General features: G+C 39.2%; 3 protein-coding genes and 1 long non-coding RNA gene across 4 annotated transcripts; all 4 read right to left on the bottom strand.

Moving 5' to 3' along the window:
* Positions 1 to 87: 87 nt before the first annotated feature.
* LOC148734113 (microfibril-associated glycoprotein 4-like) lies at positions 88 to 3,685 on the bottom strand. Its single transcript, XM_088753710.1, has 4 exons — positions 3,435 to 3,685; positions 3,237 to 3,351; positions 2,283 to 2,666; positions 88 to 1,406 (listed from the first exon to the last, which is right to left on the bottom strand). Exons 1-4 carry the CDS (start codon positions 3,582 to 3,584, stop codon positions 1,144 to 1,146), a joined length of 912 nt encoding a protein of 303 aa, XP_088609836.1. The 5' UTR covers positions 3,585 to 3,685; the 3' UTR covers positions 88 to 1,143.
* Positions 3,686 to 5,776: 2,091 nt separating this feature from the next.
* Positions 5,777 to 7,128, bottom strand: LOC148734114 (ficolin-1-like). Its single transcript, XM_088753712.1, has 2 exons — positions 6,487 to 7,128; positions 5,777 to 6,042 (listed from the first exon to the last, which is right to left on the bottom strand). The coding sequence occupies exons 1-2, from the start codon at positions 6,743 to 6,745 to the stop codon at positions 5,777 to 5,779; spliced, it is 525 nt and encodes a 174-aa protein (XP_088609838.1). The 5' UTR covers positions 6,746 to 7,128.
* Positions 7,129 to 7,159: 31 nt separating this feature from the next.
* LOC148734115 (protein glp-1-like) lies at positions 7,160 to 7,802 on the bottom strand. The gene is made up of 2 exons (XM_088751790.1): positions 7,396 to 7,802; positions 7,160 to 7,279 (listed from the first exon to the last, which is right to left on the bottom strand). The coding sequence occupies exons 1-2, from the start codon at positions 7,609 to 7,611 to the stop codon at positions 7,160 to 7,162; spliced, it is 336 nt and encodes a 111-aa protein (XP_088607916.1). The 5' UTR covers positions 7,612 to 7,802.
* An 8,077-nt stretch (positions 7,803 to 15,879) lies between these two features.
* On the bottom strand, positions 15,880 to 16,827 carry LOC148734116 (uncharacterized). Its single transcript, XR_015998849.1, has 2 exons — positions 16,606 to 16,827; positions 15,880 to 16,241 (listed from the first exon to the last, which is right to left on the bottom strand). It is a non-coding gene; the product is annotated as an uncharacterized LOC148734116 (long non-coding RNA).
* Between the last annotated feature and the right edge of the window lie 10,668 nt (positions 16,828 to 27,495).

A 27,495-nucleotide genomic window follows, 5' to 3' on the forward strand; every position in this document is an offset into this window, starting at 1 on the left:
CTAAAACAAAGTGTATTCACTGAAGAACAGTATTTTTCTTTCAGCGCTTTTACTAAGTCAGTTACGAGCATTAAAGTGAATGGTTCCTTTGAGGTCGAAAACTGCTTCTTAAATTCACTTAAGTAAACTCGATGGGCGCATAAAACAAAGAGTAACATACCACTAAGTATGGAAATGTTAGAGCCCAAAGATATTATTACAGGGTCAAGTTCTAATGACAAAGGACATACCTAAGTGTATTCAGAAAGGAGATAGAGGTGTTTGGAGATTACAGTTTTATGGTCAGCCCGACTCGGTCACATCTGCCTTGATTTAGCTTATCCAGCGCATTGGACTGAAAGAGTTATTACAAGTCTTCAGGATCACCACAGAAAGATACGATCCGTTTATAATGGCCGAGCCCTGATCAAATATCGGTTTCATATAAGTGTTGAGTTCTCCGGGATTAGTTTGAAATAAAAGCCACGACCTAGGCTGTTCAAGCGTTGAGTTTGTAAAAAAAAAAAAAAAGGCGCGAAAAGAGCGGAGGAATGATAAAATGAGGAGGCCTAGGTCGAGTTGCTTAACAACCTGCCCCGACCCAAGCCTCCCTTGCTCTTTCACTTCGCTGCTACTATCCAGGAGTACTGGTTTCAATAACTTTTTTCGTAAGCGGCAGCCGATGGTATAATAGGCGGCAGTGCAGTTGGAAAAAACCCAAACACGAAAGCCCGCTCACAGGATCAACAGACGGCCGTGGGAGATCTTATGGACGGTCACAGACCATCGGTAAGTGGCGTTTATTCAAACCCCCGCTACTATCGAGGCATTCCTTGGAACTGGTTAGCTATGGCCTTCAAATCTAGACAGTATGGTCAACTCAAGCATTGAACACAACATTTCCGTATCCAGCAAGGTGGGAATCAGATTTTCCTATGTCACTGACCGAAATGATTGTACTTTCACATGTCACGTGCTTCCCGTTTCGCTTGAGTTTGGCACATTTCACCCTTTCCACCCCCCTCCCTCACAAAAAAAGGAAAGATAGAGAAAAGAGTCTATTGTTCAAAGCCCTTGTTGTGTGTTGCGTGCTGCGTGTCGCGTGTTTCGTGTCGCGTGTCGCGCGTCCGAGGTATTCGAACACTTGAAGAAAGCCATGCACGATCAGGAATTCATTGGTCTTATTTTCATCTCGGTTCTCTTCAAGGAGTATCCAAATCGCTTCCAGTGATACCAGTTCACACCATCAGCAAAGGAGGAGTGAATGCCACGAAGATACAAGCCATTCAGATTCGAGTGGTGACATGCATTGTACCACCAGGCTCCTTTGTACTGAATGGCGCAGTTATGACCCCAGCGATCATTATCTTGATCTCTGGTGGTGAAGGGCTGGTTGCACTGCCAGCCAAGAGCGTTACCGGCAGTTCCTGACCCATAAAATAAGCAAACAGTCAGCGCCTCTACATTATATGTCACCAGAGCAGTCCGCTGCCCAATGTTGATTAACTGACCATAACAAAAATGTGCAAGGTATGCATCGTGTGATTGGTCACCCCGCAGGTCAATCCTAAGGTTTATGAAGCTAGTTATTCCCACAGAGATTATGGGTTCAGCTCACAAAGGAGGTACAATTTGGAAATACGTTTACACTGTCGAAGGCAATAAGGTTTTTCGGTTCCAATTTCAATCAAATATGCCGCGCTCTAAGCTATCAGATATGCTGCATTGTATAAGAAATCGAAGAAATTTCCCAGAATTACCAGCAGAGAAAGAAAATTTATAATTTGCTTCGAGAAACTGGCACCAATAAAGAAGCGGAAAACCTCATTCAGAATTTGTTGAGGGAAACTTAAGTAACAAAGGATTTTCTTACGTTGAACGTGTACGATCTAAGTTTGTATCTGGAAGTTCTTGCAGATCTACGGATATTTACAGCATGATGTAATGTACTTACAGCATGAAGTAAATTTGGATGAGGATCAGTGAAAATGACTAAATCGTTCCCTGCTTTTAGTGTTTTAACTTTTTAATTTATTTTTTCACTTATAGTTCTCTTCTCTTTTGGTAGGGGGGTGGGGGGCTGGATTTTCTGCGTGCAAATATGGAAAAAAAACCAGAGAGGAATGCAGCAAATTAGTGCGGGATAAAGAGTGTCCTATTTTTCTACTGAATTTTTTTAACTACTACACCCTCGTCAGGAGTAAGCTTTTTGGGTCGTCTCCACTAACTGACAACCGTGCAAAAGCTAAGAATGAAACTAGAGACTCTGTCCTATTGGGAAACATAATATTATTAAAAATCACCTGAGTAAGAACCACAGGTCAACTTGTACTTGTCATTTTCACTCATAACACCAAACATGTCATATTCAGCATAAGCAGTGTTCCCTTCAAAGTCTTCTAAGTCCACTCGTAGCAGCATCTTGTTATTATCTGAGGTCAGGTGGTGAATGTTGTCCAGTCCCAGCCAAAATTCACCACTCAAATTACCAAAGCCATGTTTGTAGTCGTTCCAGTCGCGGTAAAAATCAACCGAGCCGTCCAGTCTCTTCTGGAACACTGTCCATCCCCCTTCGGCTGCTGTCTGGTCACAAAATACCTCAAAAGCTAGAAAATTATCAGGACTGATCTTGTACACACCGTCTCTTGTTTGCCCTGATTTGTAGATTTCAGCGCAGTTCCTGTAAACTAACGATTGAGTAAACATGATGATTTTCTGCATTTTATGGATTCGGTAATGAATTTTTTTGTAGCTGAATGCAATGGTAAAAATAAAAGAAAATAAAGCGACTCATGACAACATCAAGGTTAAATTTGTGTTCTTTCATAGTTGGTGACTTGGTAATAACTAATGCGAAACTGATTCATATCATATCGGTTCATGCTCTGCCGGGAGTCATTAGGCTTCTCACGTGATGTTTTGGTTTTAGTCCTCAAAGAGTTTTACAAAGCAAAGTTTTTTTGTTGTCGTCTCCTTCGGAAAGTAAATTGGTCAATAACCGCCATTTACAGTGCTTGGCACTATTTTATAAGAGGTTCGGTTTGGTTCTGTGTGGCATATATTAATGTACCTCAGTGTCGGCGAAAGTGGTCGAATATCCACCACTATTCACTTCCGCTTCGGTGAAAAATTGTTAAATATTGCATTGGGATATCTACCACTCGCTGGCCAGGAAATCATGACGCCTGCTATGCAGGGTGCTAGGTGTATAAAGAGATTTGGATTAACAAACGCAGCTTTTGAAAAACTTCTTTCACCTTTATCGCAGTATTCTCCGGTGAATCTACGCCCACAGAGACATCGAAAACCTTTACTGGTGAAACCAGCTTGACAGGTGCCATTGTTCAAACAGGGACTGCTACTGCAGGGATTCTGGTAAAGAAAAATTCAGTTCATAAAAAACGAAATCTAGTTTCCAAATTCGTATATAGGCAGCAATGTTTGTAAAATTTTACCTCGATAGCATAGAAGGTGTATGCTGATCTATTTTCAAGAGAGAACTTAAACTGGTTTTCAACAGTAGCGTTGTTTAGCTCACATCTGTTTTTCCCTCCCTCCAAGGGTCCGACATTGGTGGACACACAGCTGGGTTTCATATAACACATCACTCGGCAGCTCCTTGCATTAGCTACCTCCACTCTCTTTATCACATGATCTTTCAATGCCTTGCCTATAATTGGCTTTTTGAAATGATGTTGCGACAATCGTTACCTGTATCAAAAAATATACAGTATCCTTTTACGAACGATAGATGACTGTGTAATAGAACCTAAGAAATCGGTTGAAGCATTTTTCCTCGAGCCCATTTCATGTAAGGGTCCAATTCCTGCCTTCTTTTCTTCCTAGGTCTAATTTTCTGAAAACACTTCATTTGTACTTAGGATCATCCTTTCGATTGATTTGTCGTATTTATTACCGGTTCTCAGTTTACTCTCCCAATGTTTTTGTTTTCGTTTCAGCCGCTAAATTCAACAAATGTTTTCATCTTGTTTCACCATCCAGTTAGTAATTCTTGGATTGTGAAAATGCCGCAAAATAGAAATCTCAAACCAAAATACTGTAGAGGGTTTTTTACGGAGATATTTCAGTTTTTCTTAATTCTATAATAAGTTTATCGACCGTTTCGTTTTCTCCTAAATTGTATATGCCTCTGTTTTACGTTAGTTAATCTGTGCTGTATGTGAGATTGAGCCAGCGTTAGTTTGATTACACAATGTTAGTGATGCATCGAAGGCTAACGGGGGAAGCATGTTCAAGGTGACAACTTATGTTAAAGAAGCCAAAAACTGATTGAGTTTTGTTCTCTGTGTTTCTTTACCTTGAGTTCTGGGCAGAGACTCATTCTAACATAATTACCCGCTTTAATTTAGGGATAACTAAGTCTTGTCAGTTGTAACTGTTAACGGCTACATGGTACATCTTAAATTAATCGAGAGATTGGAAAGAAAAACGGTCTTTCATAGTGGAAAACTTTTTAAATGTCATATACTCACCGGTGCAAGAATACAGGAGGAAAATATTCCCAACCAAAATGTAAAGAATCTTACTCACGGTCATAATTCCGATATCGAATTGACAACTGATACAACATGTTATTTGAGATAATGTGACTAAAAACATAGTAGGTGTGAGATAATGTGATTAAAAACACCCAGTGGGTGTGAGATAATGTGAGTAAAAACACCCAGTGGGTGTGAGATAATGTGAGTAAAAAAACAGTGGGTGTCTCTCTACAGCAGCAGATGTTAATTTCAGCATTCCCATTCTCCTTTAGGCGTCCGCTGGTCTATTAGCAGATAAGAAGCAGGTGTTTTCTTTACCACAAAACATAATTTTATTCTCGGAGTTTCTGTGGCGAATAACATTTTCTATGACTTTACGAACCCCAGCATGATAAGACAAGAATCACTGTTTAGATGCATTTAACATACAAAACCGAACACTGATTGGTTCAGTATATATATAAAAAAAATCACGAGAGCTATGATAATAATTTTGCATTATTTTCCAGACATTCTTTATGTTTCGTGAAACCTTAACATGCAGCTTTCGTCTCATTGCAGAGTTAACCATTGTCTTCAAACGAGCTAAAACGAGCTAGTGACATGACAAGTCTCATTTCTCTTTCATTCATCTTTTGGCGGACTGAATGATTTCTCAGATATAACAACCAAAGTAGCAGGTGCTTGTAGATAGTGCCTAACAGTTCCTGCCATGTGATTGGTGCGCAGCTAAGTAACCAAGTAGTTTTTAAAATGGTCGCATCCATGGCGTAATAGTCGAATTTTGAAGATGATTTCAAGACAACTTTCGAACGATTAGGTAACCTTTGTTTTGAAGATCCCACTTAACAACCAATCAATCAAAACAATCGGCTCGTTTCATGCAAGATCAACAGAAACCTTAAGTTTCCAACTCATAACATTTCACTTCACTGCTTAGGTCTAACTGCTATATCTACAAACTGGCTGAAAAAACTACGTATTTCTTCTTATAGGACAGTATGTGCACAACCAAGAAATATCTTTTATTTAGCGAGCTGGCAAACACAACCTACTCATAAATTGCTCAAGTCCATACTGAAAGCTATGCTTATTTTTCAATTTAAAAGTTGATTTATTTCAAAATGATGCTTTCTTTAGGATACCTCACAACACTCTTTAATTACTAGTTGGCGATTTTATACATTTGCAAACCGAAAGATAATGGGCACATGTTTTCGCAACGATTTAGGGGACTCGGATTCGATACCCGTGATATTAGCTAGGTCTTGTTGGAGAGAAGATAATCGCCGAGATTAGAAATCAATGGGCCTCGTTTTCATTTCGGTTCTTTTCAAAGAGTAGTAATGTCCCTTCCAGTGCCCCCAGTTGACGCCATCAGCGTAGGAGGCGTGCTTTCCGCCATGATGATACAAGCCATTCAGATTCGAAAAATGACATCCGCTGTACCACCAAGCTCCTTTGAATGAAGTGGCACAGTTACAGATGCAATGATCATTATCTTGATCTCTGGTGGAGAAGGACCGATTATTATGCCAGCCAAGAGAGTTACCAGCATTTCCTGAGATAATGAATCATCAAAAAGGAGTAAATATTTTAGATAGCACAGTAACAGAACAAATGAGGCTAAAACCTTATTTGAACTTTTCCAAAATGCGAGTCCACGTGACTGCCCAGTGATTAAGATTTGGAATCCTACCATCTGCTATATAAAAGTCCTGCACTTTCGAAAAAGATTTGGATATCTTTTCGTATCTTTCCTTTTTCACTTATTATTTTATATCCTTCTTCGCAGGCTCTCCACTTTCTTCTCTTCACGTTTTAGGAAAGTAAATATTCTTTGCCGGCCTTTCAGACACTTTCGGCGGTCAGAAAAGTGTGAATGATTTTCTGTGGAAGGATTAAACCACTTTGTTTATTCTTTTTTATCATTTCAATTCTAGACCGATGCTAGGTTCTTACAGTCTTACGGGGTAGAAGCTGAGGAGCTTATTTATCGGATTACCTGAGTAGGAACCAAAGATCAGCTTGTACTTGTCATCCTCACTCATAACACCAAACATGTTATACTCAGCATAAGCAGTATCCCCTTCAAAGTCTTCCAAGTCTACACGCAGCATATTGTTATTATCTGGGGTGAGAAGATGAATCTTTTCCAGTCCGAGCCAAAACTCACCAATCAAATTTCCAAAACCAAGCTTGTAGTCGGCCCAGTAGCGGTAGAAATCAACCGAGCCGTCCTGTCTCTTTGGAACACTGTCCATCCTCCACCAGCTGTTCTTTGATCACAGAACACCTCAAAGGTAGAAAAATTGTCGGGTCCGATGATATAAACACCGTCTCTTGTTGCCCCTGATTTGAAGATTTCAGCACAGTTTCTGTAAACTAGAAAGCGTGTAAACATGATAATACTATTTCATCTCATGGATTCGTTTGTGTATTTCGCTAACAGTAGAATGCATCACTGCAGTAAAGAATAAGGTTACGTATTGTAGCTTAATAAGCGCGCTAATTGGCTATTAGCCATCTATTAGCCATAGAAGAGAATTGTTTCGCGCAAGTAAGCTCAGAGCGATTTGAAAAAGTGTTTTTTGGTGCAGTTTCTGGTCAGAGGACTATGGGTGATTTTTAGTCCTCTTAGTTTTCTCTTATTCACAAGCCACTCTTGACAAACTTCTTTAACCCTCACGGCAGTATTCTCCAGTGAATCCACTTCGACAGAGACATCGAAAACCTTTCCTAGTGAATCCAGCTTGACAGGTTCCATTGTTCAAACAGGGATTGCTGCTGCAGGGATTCTGATAAAAAAGAAAAACAATAGTACCAAATTGAATTTAGACTTCAGATTCGTACACTTGCAACAAGAGAACATGAAATAATATCTTGATATGCAACGATCTCTCTTAAATTTTACCTCAATAGCGAAAAAGGTATAGGTTGGTTTATTCTCAAAAGATATCTTGAACTGGTTTTCAGGAGTGGCGTTGTTCAACTCGCATTTGAGTTTTCCTCCCTCCAAAGGTCCAACATTGATGGACACACAGCTAGGCTCCGTATACACTCGGCAGCGCCTTGCATCAGACACTTCTGCACTCTTGATCACATGATCTTTCAATGCCTTGTTTATCATTGGCGGTTTGAAAATGATGTTGCGACATTCGTCACCTTTAACAAAAAAGATGCAATATTCTTTTACGAATAGAACTTGAGGTAAATCATAGGCGATCAGTTGTCTCCAACTGCGATCAAAACAATCCACCTGGAGCCCAAGGAGAATTATTTATTTATTATTCATTATTATTATTATTATTATTATTATTATTATTACAAAAAATATGCACTGCCCGCGGTTAGCAAAGGCTAGCCGAGGCGGCAGTGTTTGATACGTATATTGTAAAATAAAAATATTTACAGGGTATAAGAGATTCAAAATTCCGTAGACAAATTACAACTACATTAATACATTTAAGATATGGCAAGAGAACAGAACAAGCCGGGGTCTTATAGTTGTACTATTAAAGTAGACAAATCAATATAATCGTCAAATTTTTCGAGTCTCTGGAGGAGGAAATCATGAATTTTACTCTTAAAATTGTATTTTGATAGCTGGCGCACTTCACAAGACAAGCTATTCCAGATTCTAACACCATTTCTTGAAAATGCCCTTTTTTGTATATCTAATCTTGAACTTTCAACTAAATAGTCGCCTCTTGAAGATGATCTTGTCTTATGGAGATGAATATTAGCTTGATAAGTGAATAAGTTAAATATGTTAGAAGGTGACAAATTATTGGAGGCTTGGGTAAAATCCAGTTAAAGCCTGGATTACAGCTATCTTTTGGCGTTTTCCTTTAGCCTTTGAGCATCAACTCGTTACCCAAATACGTACCTTTTCATTTCGTGTACTGAAGATCGTAAGTCTATCATACATAACTTAATGAAAATCGTCTTCCCTCTAAGAATGACTAGTCTATTTTTGTTAAGTACTTACGTCAACCGCGACATTGAGCGAGACGTAATTAATTATGTAAACGATCGAACGCATCTGATACTAAAGCTATTTCGTAAAGCCAAACTTCTTGAAATACTGATTAATAACGTTTACAAAATACCAATCTACCTTTCTATATCATTTTCTAATTTTTTAAATTTTTGTCCTGTTTTTTTCCTCTTGATTTCTTGCTTACCGACCGATGAATTATCCGATTTATCAGATAAACCAAGTAATTAACTGGACTAGTTATCTCCATTCCATGACTGAGCAAACAACAGTGTAACTACGGACATCATCAGAGGCGTATCTGAGGCTCACAGAGGAAAAATCTTTGTAATGAACATATAGGCCGAAATTTGATTACTTTTCTCCATTGTTTGTCTCAGTTTTGCGGAGGAGAATAGTTGATAAGTGTAAATAGACTTCATGATACCTCTACATTTCAAGTAAATATGTTCCCCTAGCGAATAGTACTTCTTATGATACTCACCAGTGCAAGAACAAGGTGTGAAATTGTTTCCAATCAAAATAAAAAGGATGTTAGTCGTGGCCACAATCTCGATATTGTATTGGAAATACATTATCTGTCACTAGAAACACGCAATGAGTATCTCCCTTTCGGCAGGTGTCACACATAGGCATTCCCGTCTATCCTCGGGCGCCGTTCCGCGGCATTTTGTAGTAACGACGCATTTTGTAAGAACATATAGGCATTTTGTAATGACAGTTACGGCATTTTGTAAAAGCGTACGTATTTTTGATAGGTATTGCAGCAATTTGGAATAACAGAGAGCTACGTATTTTGTAGTTAAGACTGCAGAATTTTGTAATGATCGCCGGTCTAAGCAATTTGTAACAACTTCCTGCTGCAAAGTGTAATATGTTGACTAGCAATACCTAACACAACCAGGAAAAAAAAATTAATAGTCAGTTAAAAACGCTTCACAGTTGAATTTTTGCCAAAAACTTTTACAACTTGGGTATGACTAGTCTTCTCAGGCTAAATATCTACAGAAATGTCCACATACATGCTTTAGAAATGATATAAGCAGTACAGAGTACATTAAACCGTGATTTTGCTAGGACATTTTACAAAGTCACTAGCAGATCTACATTCTTAGAAGATTCTCATTCCAGCAAGATTTCATCTATAAGCGTCGTTAGTAAAAACAGAATAACTGAAGCATGAACGCCCAAGATCAAGAGGAGCCGTTCATCAGCGGTCCAGCAAGAGAAATATCTCACCAAAGCGTGAATCGAATAGATAATCGCTTGTTAATTCCAGCGGAGAATCGTGCTTCAGAAGATAACTAGTCCACTTAATCAATTTATGAAGACGAGCAATGAGGTGCTGTCCTGGCGTGGCAATCTAACTTTTTTCAGACAAATAACTGTTAATATCATACTTGTCCACTTCAGAATTAAGGAAAAACGCTTCTTTTTCAAAGTTTTAAAGGTTTATGTCCCACAGAGAAATACTTAACAGATCATATCAAACCATGCCGAAGCTGTTTAGAAACGTAGCCGGAATAGTTCGCTCTCACTGATGCGTTTTCATTAGAAACTTATTAGTGAAAATAAAGCTTGTTGTCTTTTGTGCGGAGACGGAAAAGTTTGCCGGAGGTTTTGCTGAAGATCATTTTAGCAAACGAAGTCTTAAATTTTAATGACAATGAAAGCAATAAAATCTCAAGGAAACTTTTCAGTTGTAATCATGCCTTCTGTTTTTTGGGTTAATATTTTTATTAAGGATTCGGTTTAAAATCAGGCGGAACAGTTGAAAAAGATTTATTAAAAAGGTTGACCAAAAGACCTTGTTGTACCTCAGGTGTTTTGTTATAATCAAAAACTAAGTTTTCTTTCTGCTTTTGTCATCATAAAAAAAGTCATCTTGGGTGGCACTTTCAATAGCTGGTTTCACATCTTGTATGACAATCGTCATTGAAACTGCTCGTTAAAATTCTCACTGTTATTACATTTTCGTTTGCTTTACGCTCTGTTTAAACATTACCAGCTTTAAAGATAGGGCATTTCTGTCACTTTTTAAATCATATTTGCACTTTGGGGATTTCAAATGAGAGCCGCGATATATTTAGACTAGGTTTACACTAGAGGAAATTGTTCCGGATTCGTGATGAATCCGAAACGTTTTAGTACCGGATTTATTTTGCCATTTACACGAAAGTGGACGAATCCGAAATAAAAACTCCCTGGATTGGTCGTGTCTCCGGAGATTTTGAATCTGGAATTTAAAGTGGGAACTTTAAACCCGATAACTTTTGAATCCGGAAAGCTTTGTCGTGTAACCGCTTTTTTTCTCGAATCCGGATATTATTTCCGCCTGCAATCTTTTGAGTTTGCGGTGAAACCAAAATGGAGGATCCAGTGCTAACATTTCTGGCGATATCCGGTTGCCTAATCTTGTTGTAGGTTCAGGCGATAAATGTTATCATGTGTACCGCAGTATTTCTGAGGAAACGCAAGTTATTATTGCAAGGAAGTTTAACGTAAGCTACACTTAATCGCCGACGACGTAGATGTCTTGGCATCTGTCCAACTCAAATTTGCCTCAGTGGCATCTGGATCTACTCCAGCCTTTTTGGGGGAGGCATTTTCACTTTGTCGATCGAACGACAAAACAACACTGGGCTTGGTAACCATTCCATTTCTAATGTTCCCGGAGTTGTCGTTGTGTGTAAACGGTCAGGAATCCGAATATCCTTTCAGTGTAAACGCCTACGAATCCGAATACTCCAAAATTGATGAATCCGGAAACATTTACGAATCCGGAAAACTCTCCTCTAGTGTAAACCTAGTCTTAGACTAGGTTTACACTAGAAGAAATTGTTCCGGACTCGTGATGAATCCGAAACGTTTTAGTACCGGATTCATTCTACCCTTTACACGAAAGTGGACGAATCCGAAGTAAAAACTTCCCGGTTTGGTCGTATCTCCGGAGATTTTGAATCCGGAATTTAAAGACTAGGTTTATACTAGATGAAAATTGTTCCGGATTCGTGATGAATCCGAAACGTTTTAGTACCGGATTCATTCTGCCCTTTACACGAACGTGGACGAATCCGAAATAAAAACTTCCCGGTTTGGTCGTGTCTCCGGAGATTTTGAATCCGGAATTTAAAGTGGGAACTTTGAATCCGATAACTTTTGAATCCGGAAAGTTTTGTCGTGTAACCGCTTTTTTTCTCGAATCCGGATATCATTTCCGCCTGCAATCTTTTGAGTTTGCGGTGAAACCAAAATGGATCTGGTGCTTACATTGCTGGCGGTCTCCGGTTGCCTAATCTTGTTGCAGGTTCAGGCGATAAATTTTATCATGTGTACCGCAGTATTTCTGAAGAAACGCAAATTATTATTGCAAGGAAGTTTAACGTCAGCCACACTTAATCGCCGTCGACGTAGACTGCTTGGCATATGTCCAACTCAAATTTGCCTCAGTGGCATCTGGATCTACTCAAGCCTTTTTTGGGGGAGGCATTTTCACTTTGTCGATCGAACGACGAAACAACACTGGTCTTGGTAACCATTCCATTTCGAATGTTCCCGGTGTTGTCGTTGTGTGTAAACAGTCAGGAATCCGAATATCCTTTCAGTGTAAACGCCTACGAATCCGAATACTCCAAAATTGATGAATCCGGAAACATTTACGAATCCGGAAAACTCTCCTCTAGTGTAAACCTAGCCTCAGTTTGCTTAACTCTCAGATCCTCCCAACTCCCCTAGCGTTTAGATGAGGTTACGTAAACACGGAAAAAGTCTTTTATTGCTAAAATTTTACCATTAGACAAAACTCCAATTACCGAAAAAAGAAAAATAAAGATTGCACAGGTTTAAGTGTGGCTTCAAGTTTGCTTTACTCGCCAGAGAAACATTACTCTCTCTCGAGTAAATATTAGATATTCACAACCTCATGTAACTTCACTAAATTGAACTCGATAAATACAAGATAAGAACATATTTTACTTAATCATATTGAATTAGATGAATTCCGCTTTGTGGCGTGAAGGTAGAACTAAATGGTACTGATAGTACTGATATTTAATAGGCCACTTCCGAATTACTTTTGGCCTCTTTTTCAAAACGAGGCCTGGTGCTCAACCATTCGCATGAATATGAGTTTAATTTCCTGTGTATGAAAACTTATAATCACATGAAAGGAAGAGCACCAGAACTCACTTTAAAAAAAGAGGCCAAAGGTAATTCCAAATGTGCTGCATGTTAAAAATGCATGGTATACCCTAGTAAGGTTCATTATGCAGTACTTGAACACTTAAGGACATGATCAATTAGAAATCCACTGGTCTTATTTTCATCTCTGTTCTCTTTAGCGAGTAGTGAAATCCCTTCCAGTGATACCAGTTCACACCATCAGCAAAAGAGGGGTGGTATCCACGACTGAATACAAACCATTCAGGTTCGCATAGTACCACGAGGCTCCTTTGTAAACATGAGCACAATTATCGTCTATGTTATTGACGAAAGCTGGTGTCGCAAACACAACCTTTGCCTCGTTTATGACCGAAAAGAACTCTGGGAAATTCCACCACAACTCGAGAAGGCAACACCTCACATTTTCATTTTAACAAAATTATTTGCAGTGTCGGGCCACCCAGTCCTACCAGCAAAATATAACATCGATCGAGACTTTTGCCACTGAAAACTGGCCCAAACAGCCTTGGTAGGTCCTGGTAGCCATCCACAGATGGGCCAGAGACACGACTTCACTTGTGAACTCGCCAAGCTTGCATGAAAGCATTTTGGCGGTCCAGTCTATATGAAACCACCTCTCACCTCTGTTTTCTTTCAGAGGCTTGCCTCTGCCCACATTCCAGCTCAATGATGCTGTCCTGAGGGCTTGTGTAGAGGGAAAATGGCTCGAAAAACACTTATAAACGCGAGAAAACGAGTCGATTTGAACCCATCCAGTCCAAACACGAGCGGGTGATCTAGGTCACGTGACCATTCAGGCTACCGCCGCCTGGTTAGCTCAATTGGGAGAGCGCCGGACTGCTGTGCGGGAGGTCGAGAGTTCAATACCGGCCGGACCAACACTCAGGGTCTTAAAATTAATTGAGGAGAATATGCTTCCTTTCTTTAACATCAAGAAATGGTTAGATATTCTAGTCTTCTCGGATAGGGACGAATAAATGGAGGTCCCGTGTCCTGCAGGGTTGGGGTAGGAGATGTTAATTTCCCACGCACGAGATTACTGTGTGATGGATGTCCTCCCTGGGGTGGGTTGGGTGGGTAGGTGAAATCGCTACGGACTAAACACGGCTGCCAGAGGCGCCTGTCTGATTTCAACCTTAAAAAAATTGTAACTAAACACGTATGTTGTTTAGAGAAATAGAGACCTTTACCTTTAGCTTTACCTTTACCATTCTTTGAATGTCTCGTTAATTTCTGCAAAAATACCCCTTGAAAACTTCGCCGCTGCCAGTCTGGGAGTACTTGCCAGTTATTGTTACTGGAAAGTTGGCAGAAAACGTTAATATCTCCGATTTTAAGGATTTCACGCAACTTCAGTTTTACATCTTCTCATAAAATCTTGATAAGCTCTGATCTGCGGCATACTTTCAGTGGCTTTAATATCATCTCGCAACTCCTTAGAACAGTAGATGAATTACACTTCATTAACAATTACCTTCGCAAGCACATGATTATTAAAGAAATTTTAAAAAAAACTTGACATTAATTGTGACTAGATCAAATGAACTTATGATGACAAAGATTTCTCTATGAGGAAACCGCCTCTAAAATTTGCCTCATTTTCGACATGTGGCTGCGTAGCTCAGTTGGTAGTATCGCCCACTAGAGTCTTTTCAGCAAACTTTAAGGTTTGATTCCCGTCAAAAACTAAATTTTTTCAGGCTCCTTTTCTAAAATTTCTTTCATTGTGGCTTGAATGAGAAGATCGTCTTTTTTTCTGGTTTACACGTCCTTCAGTTGTTAACTTCGACTCAGATCACATGAGGATATAACAGCTTACCTTGTCCATCAAAGTGTCCGCTACCGTTCAGTTACGAGAATGAATCGTTTAAGTTTTGTTGGTACATTGCATTTTTTCAAACTAAGGCAAGCTTGTTTAATTACGTCAAACAGTTCCCGAAATGATATGAAATCTGTGTAAATCATCTGAGTTGATTCCCATTTCTCACTCACCTTATAGCTATTCGCAGAATAACTAATCCATTTTCGTGGTTTGAATAATTTCTCTGCCTGATGTTGGCTCGTTCCAGTCTTCTCATGGCTTGTATCATTCTCTGTTCCTGGGCTTGGAAGCTGAGCATTTGCGTGGGCTCCTTGACGTAGATGAGGAAAGCGACATAAACAAAGCCTCGGACGATTTCGTGCCCGAAAGGCGTGACAAAGAATCCATAGAAAAAAGACTTAACCGACGTTTTCAATATGAAAGGCGCTTTAGATCACGAAAGGGATGCAAAGACAGCTTTATGCCACTTTGCCGTTGACTTCGAGGGTGATTCAAACTGACACTGGAGTGTTACTTGTACTGTGGGGAAATACAACGCATCATTTTCAAAATGATATAATTAAAACAATAGAAAAAACAGAGTCCAAAGAAATGATAACTTGTAATGTAGTGGACGTGTAATCGGACATGGGAGAGAAAAGAAACCTTTCGGGTTTTCTTCTAAAGAACGGAAATTTCGTTTTAGCCAAATTAAACTTATCTGTGTTGTACGGTCTTGCCTCTATATTTAAATCCAATAAAGTACAGGAATGTATGGAGAAATTACGCTATTTTGAGATAAACATTATCTGAGAATTTGGAGGTGTGAAGGTCTTGAAGTGTCAAAGGTAAATTTCCTCTTTATTGGAATAAATGTCAAAAAGGCCTTAGCTTGCTTGGGTCAACAAATAGAACACTGGTGAACCCTCCACACAGATTTCTGATCATCATCAAAATTTTACGAGGATGCACTCAAGAGTAAAGTCAGACCTATATAACCTGTCCACCGGGCGTAATTTTTTTAGTTTTACTGGCGAAAGGAGACAAGTGCTGGGCGAACGCGAAACGCCAGTCACGCGCGAAGGAAGAGTGCGAAAACACAATTTTTTTTCGCGCTCCTTCTTTCACGCGTGACTCGCACTGTTCAGATAATGTGCTTAACTCAAGCACATTATCTGAAGAGGCGTAATTTTTTTTAATTCAATGGAAATCAATGCTTTAAGCCAACTAACTCAGACCGTATTTATCTTTTCTCGTCTGCTGTGTAATAAACTTTATTTATACGTAAACTTGAAGTTTATACTGATTGGCACATGGCATAATAAACGCATTAAAAAAAGTTGAAGTCTCTGAAAGAAAGCTAAATTACATCATTGCCTTTTATAAAAACTGATATTAGATGCCCAAACACCATAGACGTTCGAAATTATTTCATTTATTCATGGATAACCACAATGGTTTTTTTACAACTTACAGGAAGTTCATTCATTACTTTATAAGTCCATTCTCTTCTTATGATATCAAAATCTTTCCATAACTTATGGCTCTTTAACTAACAGCAATCGAATTTTAAACTTATTTGCTTCGGTAATTCTATTCGATAGGTTAAACTAGCAAACGTCAAATGAAGTGATCCTCAATTCTCTAGTGGCCTGGTCGATCCAAAATTCCATGTTCCACTGTCCTCAGCTTTTGTCTTCTGTATCTGCGCACGCCCAGTTTCTGAGTCCATTACGCGACTTTTGATCATCGGTCCCACCTCAAGTTTTCGTTGTAGCTGCGATTCGTAACACAGAAAATAAAAATCAACTTCATTTCATGGGATCCATGCTGCTATTAAGGTACTGAATAAACCATTAACTACTACTCATCAATTCATGCAAACAAATGAGACTGGTTTTCAGTGAGTCTCTTAATATAAGCTTAAGACGAACAAGAAAAAAAGACAGGTTTAGGCATCAAACCGCAAATCCCTTGAAAGCCTTAAAGTACTTCTCAGAGCTTGCTCTCGGTCGATGTATTACTTACGACGGACCGTTAAATTCTCAGTTGACTGAAGGACATTTTTATGAAAACAGATCCTTAGTCTGACATTCGAGTTCGCTCCCTTGTGTACAAAACATTTTATAACAAATATTTACCTTGAAAAATCTTTTACCGACTTTGTTATACGTACTGTAAGCTTCTTCGCGCGCAAACAAAGACGAAAAGATGAAATAATGAAGTACCAGTACGCACAAAAACTTTAAGTGCGCCATTTGTCTTTAAACTTGGATCTCAAACTCAGAGTTATGCAAGATTAAGGTGGCGAGACTGACTTGAATGTGTGGTGTTTCGTGTTGATATATGAGCCCTCTACACGATGATTCTGCAAACTTTCCTACACCCCTGGCTTCAGCATAGCTGTCACATTTGTCGTTCGCTGATTGGTTAAGACAATCTTTGCACATGAGACCACGTTCTGAGAACACAGTTGGCGAAACACGACTGTGCACATCTTGTTTCTCCAGCTGTTCTTCCAATTCACGAGTGCCTCGGGGAATATTATCTACGTTGTGTCAAACAGGAAATTCCACACTTGGATTTCGCAAGGAGATCGATGGATTCTCCTCGTTCATTTACTGTTTTGAATATCAACTGCTTTCTAGTTTTCCATGACAGCTTAAATTGCGTTTTAAACTCGAATGACCGAGAGTTTCTGGTCTTAAAAAAGATTTTGAATTAAGCCTCTATATGTAAAGGTTCAACTCCCTCAAGGCTGATGTTGCTTACCCACGAATACATTGCCAAAGTATAAGAATATGCGAAACCTTAGAGCCTTATTGTGAAATGTTATGCTAAAATTTCCTCTTCTGAAAAGGTAAAGATATAAAGTTCAGCAGAGTACTGCTGATTTTCGTTGATTCTTTTAAGTCAACATTTGAGTAAAAAAGGCTCCTTGTCTCGACTAGGTAGTAGTGCTTTTGCTAATTTTTGGAAAAAACCTCTTAAGTCTTGTTTCAAAACCTTTGAGTCCTATCTGTCAATAGTTTTAACCATGTTCTTCGGCGTTAACGTGACTATTTAAACAACTTTAGTCAAAGCGCAAAACATTTCAACTTAGAGCCGAATTTACCAAATGAATAGTGATTAGTAAATTGATAAGAGAATGGCAAAGAAATATTGTTCTTTAAACGTTTGTGCAGATCATCGCGATAGAAGAGTAAAAAGAAAAACTTATCTCCACTCTCAACTCGTGCAAACATTTTCGCAAACGAAAAACGCAAAAAAAGGTAAGAAACTGCATCAGCTGTAGTGGGTTATTGTCAAAGCTTTTGCAGGAGCCAGGAAGTCTGATTAGTCGACGACATCCATTAAACAATTGTAAAGATGCAAATTTCTTTAAGATCAGTTGACCACGTAGACCAAGCTCGTTGTAACTTGGTTACAATCAGTTGTATAGGAAAAAAAAGACTCCTTTTCAGCCATCTTGCGGCATTCTCTGTTGATGATCATCTACCTCGATGATCATCGAGATAAATAAAAGAAAAACATGTATAACCTCAATATAACCGCTACCGTTAAAGCTGAATGCTACCGCTTTCGAGAGAAGCTGCGAAATATTTTCTGGTTAGGTTGACCTATCATTTTTGTGATTATGTGACGTAGTTGCGATTCAAAGCGAAACTTATCGTTATAGTTTTTATCTTTCTCTAAGGTCTTTTAATTGCCACGTGCTCGTTTCCAAAATTGAGATTATTCTTTAGGCTACGATCGCACGTTACCTCGGTAACTTCCTTCATGTAATCATTTCAGTTGACCGCTTCGATATAAGAACGCCCGAAAAAATAATAAAAACAGAAAGATCCTACATTGGTTTGCGGCCTATCGCATGTACGTGCATGTGTCAACCCGGGAATCGAAATTTAATTCTAGCCTAAGAAAATAACATTTACACACAACACATTTCTCACCTGTCTTTTGAATAACAAAAGACGAGTGAGATGGGTGTTAACTTGTAGAAAATTAGGGATTTCAGTATTAATCATGTGGACACTTGCGTTTCTGTGACTTGTAGTAAATAACGAAATTTGATTGTGCAACGGAAGTATAAATAAGCACATGCATGGTTTTGGTTTAGTCCGAGATTAACAATGTATTTGGACATCTATGATTATCCTGTTGTCTCCGTTGGAAGGTGATATGTCTTTGGACATGTTAAAAGATCTTAGACATGACAGACAGCTTCTTTTTCGGTTTCACTCGACTAATTTATTCTTGTTTTCGTCTTTACCATGTTCCCATCAATAGCGTAGCTCCATTTTCCGTACATAAAACGCGCACAACCCACAATTCCTCTGGCGGAGGACTAACGCTCGGAACTTTAGCTCTAGAAACTCTTGGACGGCCAATCTACATTCTCAGCTCAGGCAAAACCCCATAATCTTTTGTTTTTTCTTTGTACTTTAAATCTAGCATGCTTTGAGCGGATCAATAGAGAAAAGCTGGATTATTCTTTAGTTCTTACTTAAACAAGGTGTTTTGAAAACGTCTCAGTCCTTCTTTATTTGTGTTTGTTTAATTCATCGTTAGTTATTGGCACATACGGTTTACCGAAGATTCCGCATGAGGCCGATGTACCTTTAAAACCAATTGCTTCAGGTGTGACTGGGAACACTTTTGCTTATGACTTGTCGGCTTAGCTCTGAGCTGACATCTCCACGGATAATTAATAAAAAATTCACTTCCATAGAAAAAAACATTCTGAATACAAAATGAGGCGTATCTCTCGCAATTATGGATCTCTCAATTTATGATTAACTAGGATGAAAGGTTTGAAAAGCTGCCTACTTACATTAGTAAAGTGCCGTCTATCTTTATTTTGGCCGTTAAGTTAACAGGAAAAACATCAGATGGTCAATTTTTGGATTTAATAGTTTTTAACAAGGCAGAAGAAGTAAAGATTGCAAATTTTACTTATACTTCTCATCAAGTAATATATTTCATTCAAGAAATTTTTTCCCCTATGCGTAGATGAGTCTTGCTACCTTATTTTTTTAGTATTTTGTTACTCAGCCCAAGCTAGTGCACGAAAAGTCAGGAAAGGTGGAAGGATCAGGAAAGATAATTTTTGCATGATATGAAAAAAAGCGAGAAACAGCTAGGAACACATGGGTAGCCTCATATATTTAGCCATGAAAAGCCTTTTATTATTCATGCAAGTTGCCTTCTGGATGGTCCTATATCAGTAAATACACATCCAAAGCTTTCCAAGTCATTCTACAGAAAATTCTTTGTTAGTTTTTCTCAACATATTTTATTGTTATTTGTAGTTCTTCATTTAGTTGTAACGAAGAAATTTTCTTAATTTTGGTTTTAAATGTACTTACAACCTAAAGCAAGCCAGAATTAAACAACTGACATCTTGTGAGAATATTTTTGAGACGACTAGCTCGTGGCAGCGATATCACGTCAAATAAGACAACCTCCTTCAAGAAGTAATTTTTTTTTTTTGCCCCCTGCTTGAAATCGCTCTGTGCTTCTTTGTCCATCGTAGATTACATTTCCTGTGGGTACAGGACTGGCGGTGAAATATTTGAAATCCTTGTTAAAGAAAGAACAAAGTCTCAATATTCTGCGATGAAGCTGAAGCTGAAATGAAGTTATCACGAGCGAGATTACTGAATTATGCTATTTGTAGTTATCACCTTTGTTGTTTCAGTATCATTGAAATTCAAGAATGAACGAGAATTTTAATCGTTATTTCCAGCATCTGAAACCCATTTGAAATAGATGACATTGTGTCATTAACAAATAGAGGGATAACTATAAAAAAAAAACCTTTATACGAGGGCAGGAGTCCTCGGCTGGATGGGCTCCGGGCAAGGGTCTCAATTAGCTTAAAGCAGAAAAAAAATTAGCACTTGCGCATAAAAATTGACAAATTTTAACCACTAGTCATAAAAAATTAACCATGAAAAGGTTTCTTTTAATCGAAACGGAGAAAAATTTACTGTTAGACATAAAATGACCAAAATTTTAAACGTTAGCCGTAAGAGCCATCATCCCATTGACGCCTTCGACTTCAACGCACGCTGGGAATCTTAGCTATGATTTTCAAACCTGATATTTTAATAAAGAATTTACATTTGCTGCGAAAGAGAAGTAGAAATAGTTATACCAACTGAAGCGGGTTTTTCATAACAAAAGACTACGTCATCAAATACGCCGTGAAAGACGAACCAACACCGCCCATGTCCTCCTCAAAAAGCACTGCCAAACCACAGTCGACTCCCGATAACTTGAAACCTCGCTAACGAACCAAAATGGATTTTCCCTGGTTTCCCTCATACATTTGTCGGCTGCAATTTGTTTACATTCGGAAACTTGAACCCTCGATAACTCGAATCTCCCGTTAACTCGAAGCAATTTTCGTCACAAGTAATTTTTATGTTTCATGGTTATTCCATGCACACTTTTTCCCTCGAAAACGCCAGAACCACGTCTTTCAATACGTGAAAAATCAAAACAAACAGCGATTGCAGTCCAAAACATTGAATATATTTTGAAGAGGCCATATAATCTTCGCCCTTTTCTCCAACCGCTCAAACGCTTTGCTGTGTATTGTTTCAAGTTACGTGGTGTTCTGACTAAATGTTCCATATTCACTTGACTTCTTTACAATTAATTTGAATAAAATGTATACTGTATGGATATTTCCGATCACTCGATCCTCTTTCCATTTCCCTTCAAGGTTCGAGTTACTAGGAGTCGACTGTACTTCCGCCTTGTACTTCGCTCAGTATCCCTTTCTTACCAGAGGTAGCGCCACTAAAAATAATCTAAACCATTTCTTTTCGCGTTATTTTTTGATGGCTGTTAATGTATGAGGTCGAACAAAGAAAGGCGAAAAGGTCGACATTTTCCTATTTGGATGAAAACGGTGACACACTAATAAAAATCTCAATAAATTTTCGGTTTATATTTTTGCTACAACTATGACAAAACATATAATGCACGATCCTCGCAGTAGAGAGCGCTATTTATGCAATAGCGAAAACCAGACCTGAAAAAAATCAGGCCGGTACGGGATTCGAACCACTGACCTCTGCGATACTAATGCAGCGCTCTACCAATTGAACTAACAAGCCAACTGGGAGCAGGCCGTAAAGTTGATTCGTAATAAACCCGTGATGATAAATCAGATACAATGAATATATGAAGTTCATATATTTTGAACTGCGGTATTAGATACGTATAATATGCACGATCCTCGCAGTAGAGAGCGCTGTTTATGCAATAGCGGAAACCAGACCTGAAAAAAAAAATTCAGGCCTGTACGGGATTCGAACCACTGACCTCTGCGATACTAGTGCAGCCCTCTACCAATTGAGCTAACAAGCCAACTGGGAGCATGCCGTTAAGTTGATTCGTAATAAACCCGTTTTAATTTCGGTATTGCATAAATAGCGCTCTCTACTGCGAGAATCGTGCATTATACGTATCTAATACCGCAGTTCAAAATATATGAAAATATATATTATATTATGAAAATATATATATATTCATTGTATCTGATTTATTATCACGGGTTTATTACGAATCAACTTAATGGCCTGCTCCCAGTTGGCTTGTTAGCTCAATTGGTAGAGCGCTGCACTAGTATCGCAGAGGTCAGTGGTTCGAATCCCGTACAGGCCTGATTTTTTTTCAGGTCTGGTTTTCGCTATTGCATAAATAGCGCTCTCTACTGCGAGGATCGTGCATCATACGTATCTAATACCGCAGTTCAAAATATATGACAAAACAATAACTTGAGAAATTTGATCTACGTCGAGGCAACATCAGAGAGAAATCTAAAATACTTTAGCAAAAAAAGTTGGCTCGTATTTTAATTTTTTGAAAGGAACGAGATTAGTCTCATCCGTCGATAGATGCGTTGAGACGAGGGAGAGTAAACTCAGTCGTGACGTCACGCTTTCCCTGGTCAAATATTCGGGGTTACACTCCAAAGTTATGCCAACCCTTGAATGAGTCTCAGACTAGGTTTACACTAGAGGAAATTGTTCCGGATTCGTGATGAATCCGAAACGTTTTAGTACCGGATTCATTCTGCCGTTTACACGAAAGTGGACGAATCCGAAATAAAAACTTCCCGGTTTGGTCGTGTCTCTGGAGATTTTGAATCCGGAATTTAAAGACTAGGTTTACACTAGAGGAAATTGTTCCGGATTCGTGATGAATATGAAACGTTTTAGTACCGGATTGATTCTGCCGTTTACACGAAAGTGGACGAATCCCAAATAAAAACTTCCCGGTTTGGTCGTGTCTCCGGAGATTTTGAATCCGGAATTTAAATTGGGAGCTTTGAATCCGATAACTTTTGAATCCGGAAAGTTTTGTCGTGTAACCGCTTTTTTTCTCGAATCCGGATATCATTTCCGCCTGCAATTTTTTGAGTTTGCGGTGAAACCAAAATGGATCTGGTGCTTACATTGCTGGCGGTCTCCGGTTGCCTAATCTTGTTGCAGGTTCAGGCGATAAATTTTATCATGTGTACCGCAGTATTTCTGAAGAAACGCAAATTATTATTGCAAGGAAGTTTAACGTCAGCCACACTTAATCGCCGTCGACGTGGACTGCTTGGCATATGTCCAACTCAAATTTGCCTCAGTGGCATCTGGATCTACTCTAGCCTTTTTTGGGGGAGGCATTTTCACTTTGACGATCGAACGACGAAACAACACTGGGCTTGGTAACCATTCCATTTCGAATGTTCCCGGAGTTGTCGTTGTGTGTAAACGGTCAGGAATCCGAATATCCTTTCAGTGTAAACGCCTACGAATCCGAATACTCCAAAATTGATGAATCCGGAAACATTTACGAATCCGGAAAACTCTCCTCTAGTGTAAAGCTAGTCAAAGTGGAAACTTTGAATCCGATAACTTGTGAATCCAGAAAGTTTTGTCGTGTAACCGCTTTTTTTCTCGAATCCGGATATTATTTCCACCTGCAATCTGTTGGGTTTGCGGTGAAACCAAAATGGATCTGGTGCTTACATTGCTGGCGGTCTCTGGTTGCCTAATCTTGTTGCAGGTTCAGGCGATAAATTTTATCATGTGTACCGCAGTATTACTGAGGAAACGCAAATTATTATTGCAAGGAAGTTTAACGTCAGCCACACTTAATCGGCGACGACGTAGACTGCTTGGCATCTGGATCTACTCTAGCCTTTTTCTGTGGCATCTGGATCTACTCTAGCCTTTTTTGGGGGAGGCATTTTCACTTTGACGATCGAACGACGAAACAACACTGGGCTTGCTAACCATTTCATTTCGAAAGTTCCCACAGTTGTCGTTGTGTGTAAACGGTCAGTAATCCGAATATCGTTTCAGTGTAAACGCCTACGAATCCGAATACTCCAAAATTGATGAATCCGGAAAACTCTCCTCTAGTGTAAACCTAGTCTCAGTTTGGTTAACTCTCAGATCCTCGCAACTCCCCTAGCGTTTAGATGAGGTTACGTAAACACGGAAAAAGTCTTTTATTGCTAAAATTTTACCATTAGACAAAACTCCAATTACCGAAAAAAGAAAAATAAGGATTGCACAGGTTTAAAGGTGGCTTCACGTTTGCTTTACTCGCCAGAGAATCACTACTCTCTCTCGAGTAAATATTAGATATTCACAACCTCATGTAACTTCACTAAATTGAACTCGATAAATACAAGATAAGAACATATTTTACTTAATCATATTGAATTAGATGAATTCCGCTTTGTGGCGTGAAGGTAAAACTAAATGGTACTGATAGTACCGTGATATTTAATAGGCCACTTCCGAATTACTTTTGACCTCTTTTTCAAAACGAGGCCTGGTGCTCAACCATTCGCATGAATATGAGTTTAATTTCCTGTGTATGAAAACTTATAATCACATGAAAGGAAGAGCACCAGAACTCACTTTAAAAAAAGAGGCCAAAGGTAATTCCAAATGTGCTGCATGTTAAAAATGCATGGTATACCTTAGTAAGGTTCATTATGCAGTACTTGAACACTCAAGGACATGATCACTTAGAAATCCACTGGTCTTATTTTCATCTCTGTTCTCTTTAGCGAGTACTGAAATCCCTTCCAGTGATACCAGTTCACACCATCGGCAAAGGAGGGGTGGTATCCACGACTGAATACAAACCATTCAGGTTCGCATAGTACCACGAGGCTCCTTTGTACACATGAGCACAATTATCGTCTATGTTAGTGACGAAAGCTAGTGTCGCAAACACAACCTTTGCCTCGTTTATGACCGAAAAGAAGTCTGGGAAATTCCACCACAACTCGAGAAGGCAACACCTCACATTTCCATTTTAACAAATTATTTGCAGTGTCGGGCCACCCAGTCCTACCAGCAAAATATCACATCGATCGAGACTTTTGCCACTGAAAACTGGCCCAAAAAGCCTTGGTAGGTCCTGGTAGCCATCCACAGATGGGCCAGAGACACGACTTCACTTGTGAACTCGCCAAGCTTGCATGAAAGCATTTTGGCGGTTCAGTCTATATGAAACCACCTCTCACCTCTGTTTTCTTTCAGAGGCTTGCCTCTACCCACATTCCAGCTCAATGATGCTGTCCTGAGGGCTTGTGTAGAGGGAAAATGGCTCGAAAAACACTTATAAACGCGAGAAAACGAGTCGATTTGAACCCATCCAGTCCAAACACGAGCGGGTGATCTAGGTCACGTGACCATTCAGGTTACCGCCGCCTGGTTAGCTCAATTGGGAGAGCGCCGGACTGCTGTGCGGGAGGTCGAGAGTTCAATACCGGCCAGACCAACACTCAGGGTCTTAAAATTAATTGAGGAGAATATGCTTCCTTTCTTTAACATCAAGAAATGTTTAGATATTCTAGTCTTCTCGGATAGGGACGAATAAATGGAGGTCCCGTGTCCTGCAGGGTTGGGGTAGGAGACGTTAATTTCCCACGCACGAGATTACTGTGTGATGGATGTCCCCCCTGGGGTGGGTTGGGTGGGTAGGTGAAATCGCTACGGACTAAACACGGCTGCCAGAGGCCCCTGTCTGATTTCAACCTTAAAAATATTGTAACTAAACACGTATGTTGTTCAGAGAAATAGAGACCTTTACCTTTAGCTTTACCTTTACCCCAAAGTCTGAGTTTACGGTGTCTCAAAACCGCAAATATTGTAAGCGATAATTCATATAACGACAAACAAAGTGAGCCTAAGTATGTATGGCCAAATTATAAGGTTTTTTTGCCTACTGGAAAAGGGTTAAGTTTATCATGGACAATTAGAACATTCCTTGAATGTCTCGTTAATTTCTGCAAAAATACCCCTTGAAAACTTCGCCGCTGCCAGTCTGGGAGTACTTGCCAGTTATTGTTACTGGAAAGTTGGCAGAAAACGTTAATATCTCCGATTTTAAGGATTTCACGCAACTTCAGTTTTACATCTTCTCATAAAATCTTGATAAGCTCTGATCTGCGGCATACTTTCAGTGGCTTTAATATCAGCTCGCAACTCCTTAGAACAGTAGATGAATTACACTTCATTAACAATTACCTTCGCAAGCACATGATTATTAAAGAAATTTAAAAAAAAACTTGACATTAATTGTGACTAGATCAAATGAACTTATGATGACAAAGATTTCTCTATGAGGAAACCGCCTCTAAAATTTGCCTCATTTTCGACATGTGGCTGCGTAGCTCAGTTGGTAGTATCGCCCACTAGAGTCTTTTCAGCAAACTTTAAGGTTTGATTCCCGTCAAAAACTAAATTTTTTCAGGCTCCTTTTCTAAAATTTCTTTCATTGTGGCTTGAATGAGAAGATCGTCTTTTTTTCTGGTTTACACGTCCTTCAGTTGTTAACTTCGACTCAGATCACATTAGGATATAACAGCTTACCGTTCAGTTACGAGAATGAATCGGTTAAGTTTTGTTGGTACATTGCATTTTTTCAAACTAAGGCAACTTGTTTAATTACGTCAAACAGTTCCCGAAATGATATGAAATCTGTGTAAATCATCTGAGTTGATTCCCATTTCTCACTCACCTTATAGCTATTCGCAGAATAACTAATCCATTTTCGTGGTTTGAATAATTTCTCTGCCTGATGTTGGCTCGTTCCAGTCTTCTCATGGCTTGTATCATTCTCGTTCAGTTCCTGGGCTTGGAAGCTGAGCATTTGCGTGGGCTCCTTGACGTAGATGAGGAAAGCGACATAAACAAAGCCTCGGACGACTTCGTGCCCGAAAGGCGTGACAAAGAATCCATAGAAAAAAGACTTAACCGACGTTTTCAATATGAAAGGCGCTTTAGATCACGAAAGGGATGCAAAGACAGCTTTATGCCACTTTGCCGTTGACTTCGAGGGTGATTCAAACTGACACTGGACTGTTACTTGTACTGTGGGGAAATACAACGCATCATTTTCAAAATGATATAATTAAAACAATAGAAAAAACAGAGTCCAAAGAAATGGTAACTTGTAATGTAGTGGACGTGTAATCGGACATGGGAGAGAAAAGAAACCTTTCGGGTTTTCTTCTAAAGAACGGAAATTTCGTTTTAGCCAAATTAAACTTATCTGTGTTGTACGGTCTTGCCTCTATATTTAAATCCAATAAAGTACAGGAATGTATGGAGAAATTACGCTATTTTGAGATAAACATTATCTGAGAATTTGGAGGTGTGAAGGTCTTGAAGTGTCAAAGGTAAATTTCCTCTTTATTGGAATAAATGTCAAAAAGGCCTTAGCTTGCTTGGGTCCACAAATAGAACACTGGTGAACCCTCCACACAGATTTCTGATCATCATCAAATTTTACGAGGATGCACTCAAGAGTAAAGTCAGACCTATATAACCTGTCCACCGGGCGTAATTTTTTTAGTTTTACTGGCGAAAGGAGACAAGTGCTGGGCGAACGCGAAGGAAGAGTGCGAAAACACAATTTTTTTTCGCGCTCCTTCTTTCACGCGTGACTCACACTGTTCAGATAATGTGCTTAACTCAAGCACATTATCTGAAGAG

The sequence above is a fragment of the Stylophora pistillata genome, chromosome 3 (assembly GCF_964205215.1).
Source record: "Stylophora pistillata chromosome 3, jaStyPist1.2, whole genome shotgun sequence".
In the NCBI taxonomy this organism is placed as follows: Eukaryota; Metazoa; Cnidaria; class Anthozoa; order Scleractinia; family Pocilloporidae; genus Stylophora; species Stylophora pistillata.

Coding starts and splice junctions, on each gene's coding strand:
- LOC148734115 (XM_088751790.1), bottom strand. CDS start 7,611: ATGATAAACAAGGCATTGAAAGATCATGTGATCAAGAGTGCAGAAGTG. Junction 7,280..7,395: donor ATACCTTTTTCGCTATTGAG/GTAAAATTTAAG, acceptor CTTTTTTATCAG/AATCCCTGCAGCAGCAATCC.
- LOC148734114 (XM_088753712.1), bottom strand. CDS start 6,745: ATGGACAGTGTTCCAAAGAGACAGGACGGCTCGGTTGATTTCTACCGC. Junction 6,043..6,486: donor GATCTTTGGTTCCTACTCAG/GTAATCCGATAA, acceptor TCATTATCTCAG/GAAATGCTGGTAACTCTCTT.
- LOC148734113 (XM_088753710.1), bottom strand. CDS start 3,584: ATGTGTTATATGAAACCCAGCTGTGTGTCCACCAATGTCGGACCCTTG. Junction 2,667..3,236: donor CGGAGAATACTGCGATAAAG/GTGAAAGAAGTT, acceptor CTCAATCGTTAG/TTTACAGGAACTGCGCTGAA. Junction 1,407..2,282: donor GACCTGTGGTTCTTACTCAG/GTGATTTTTAAT, acceptor TTTATGGGTCAG/GAACTGCCGGTAACGCTCTT.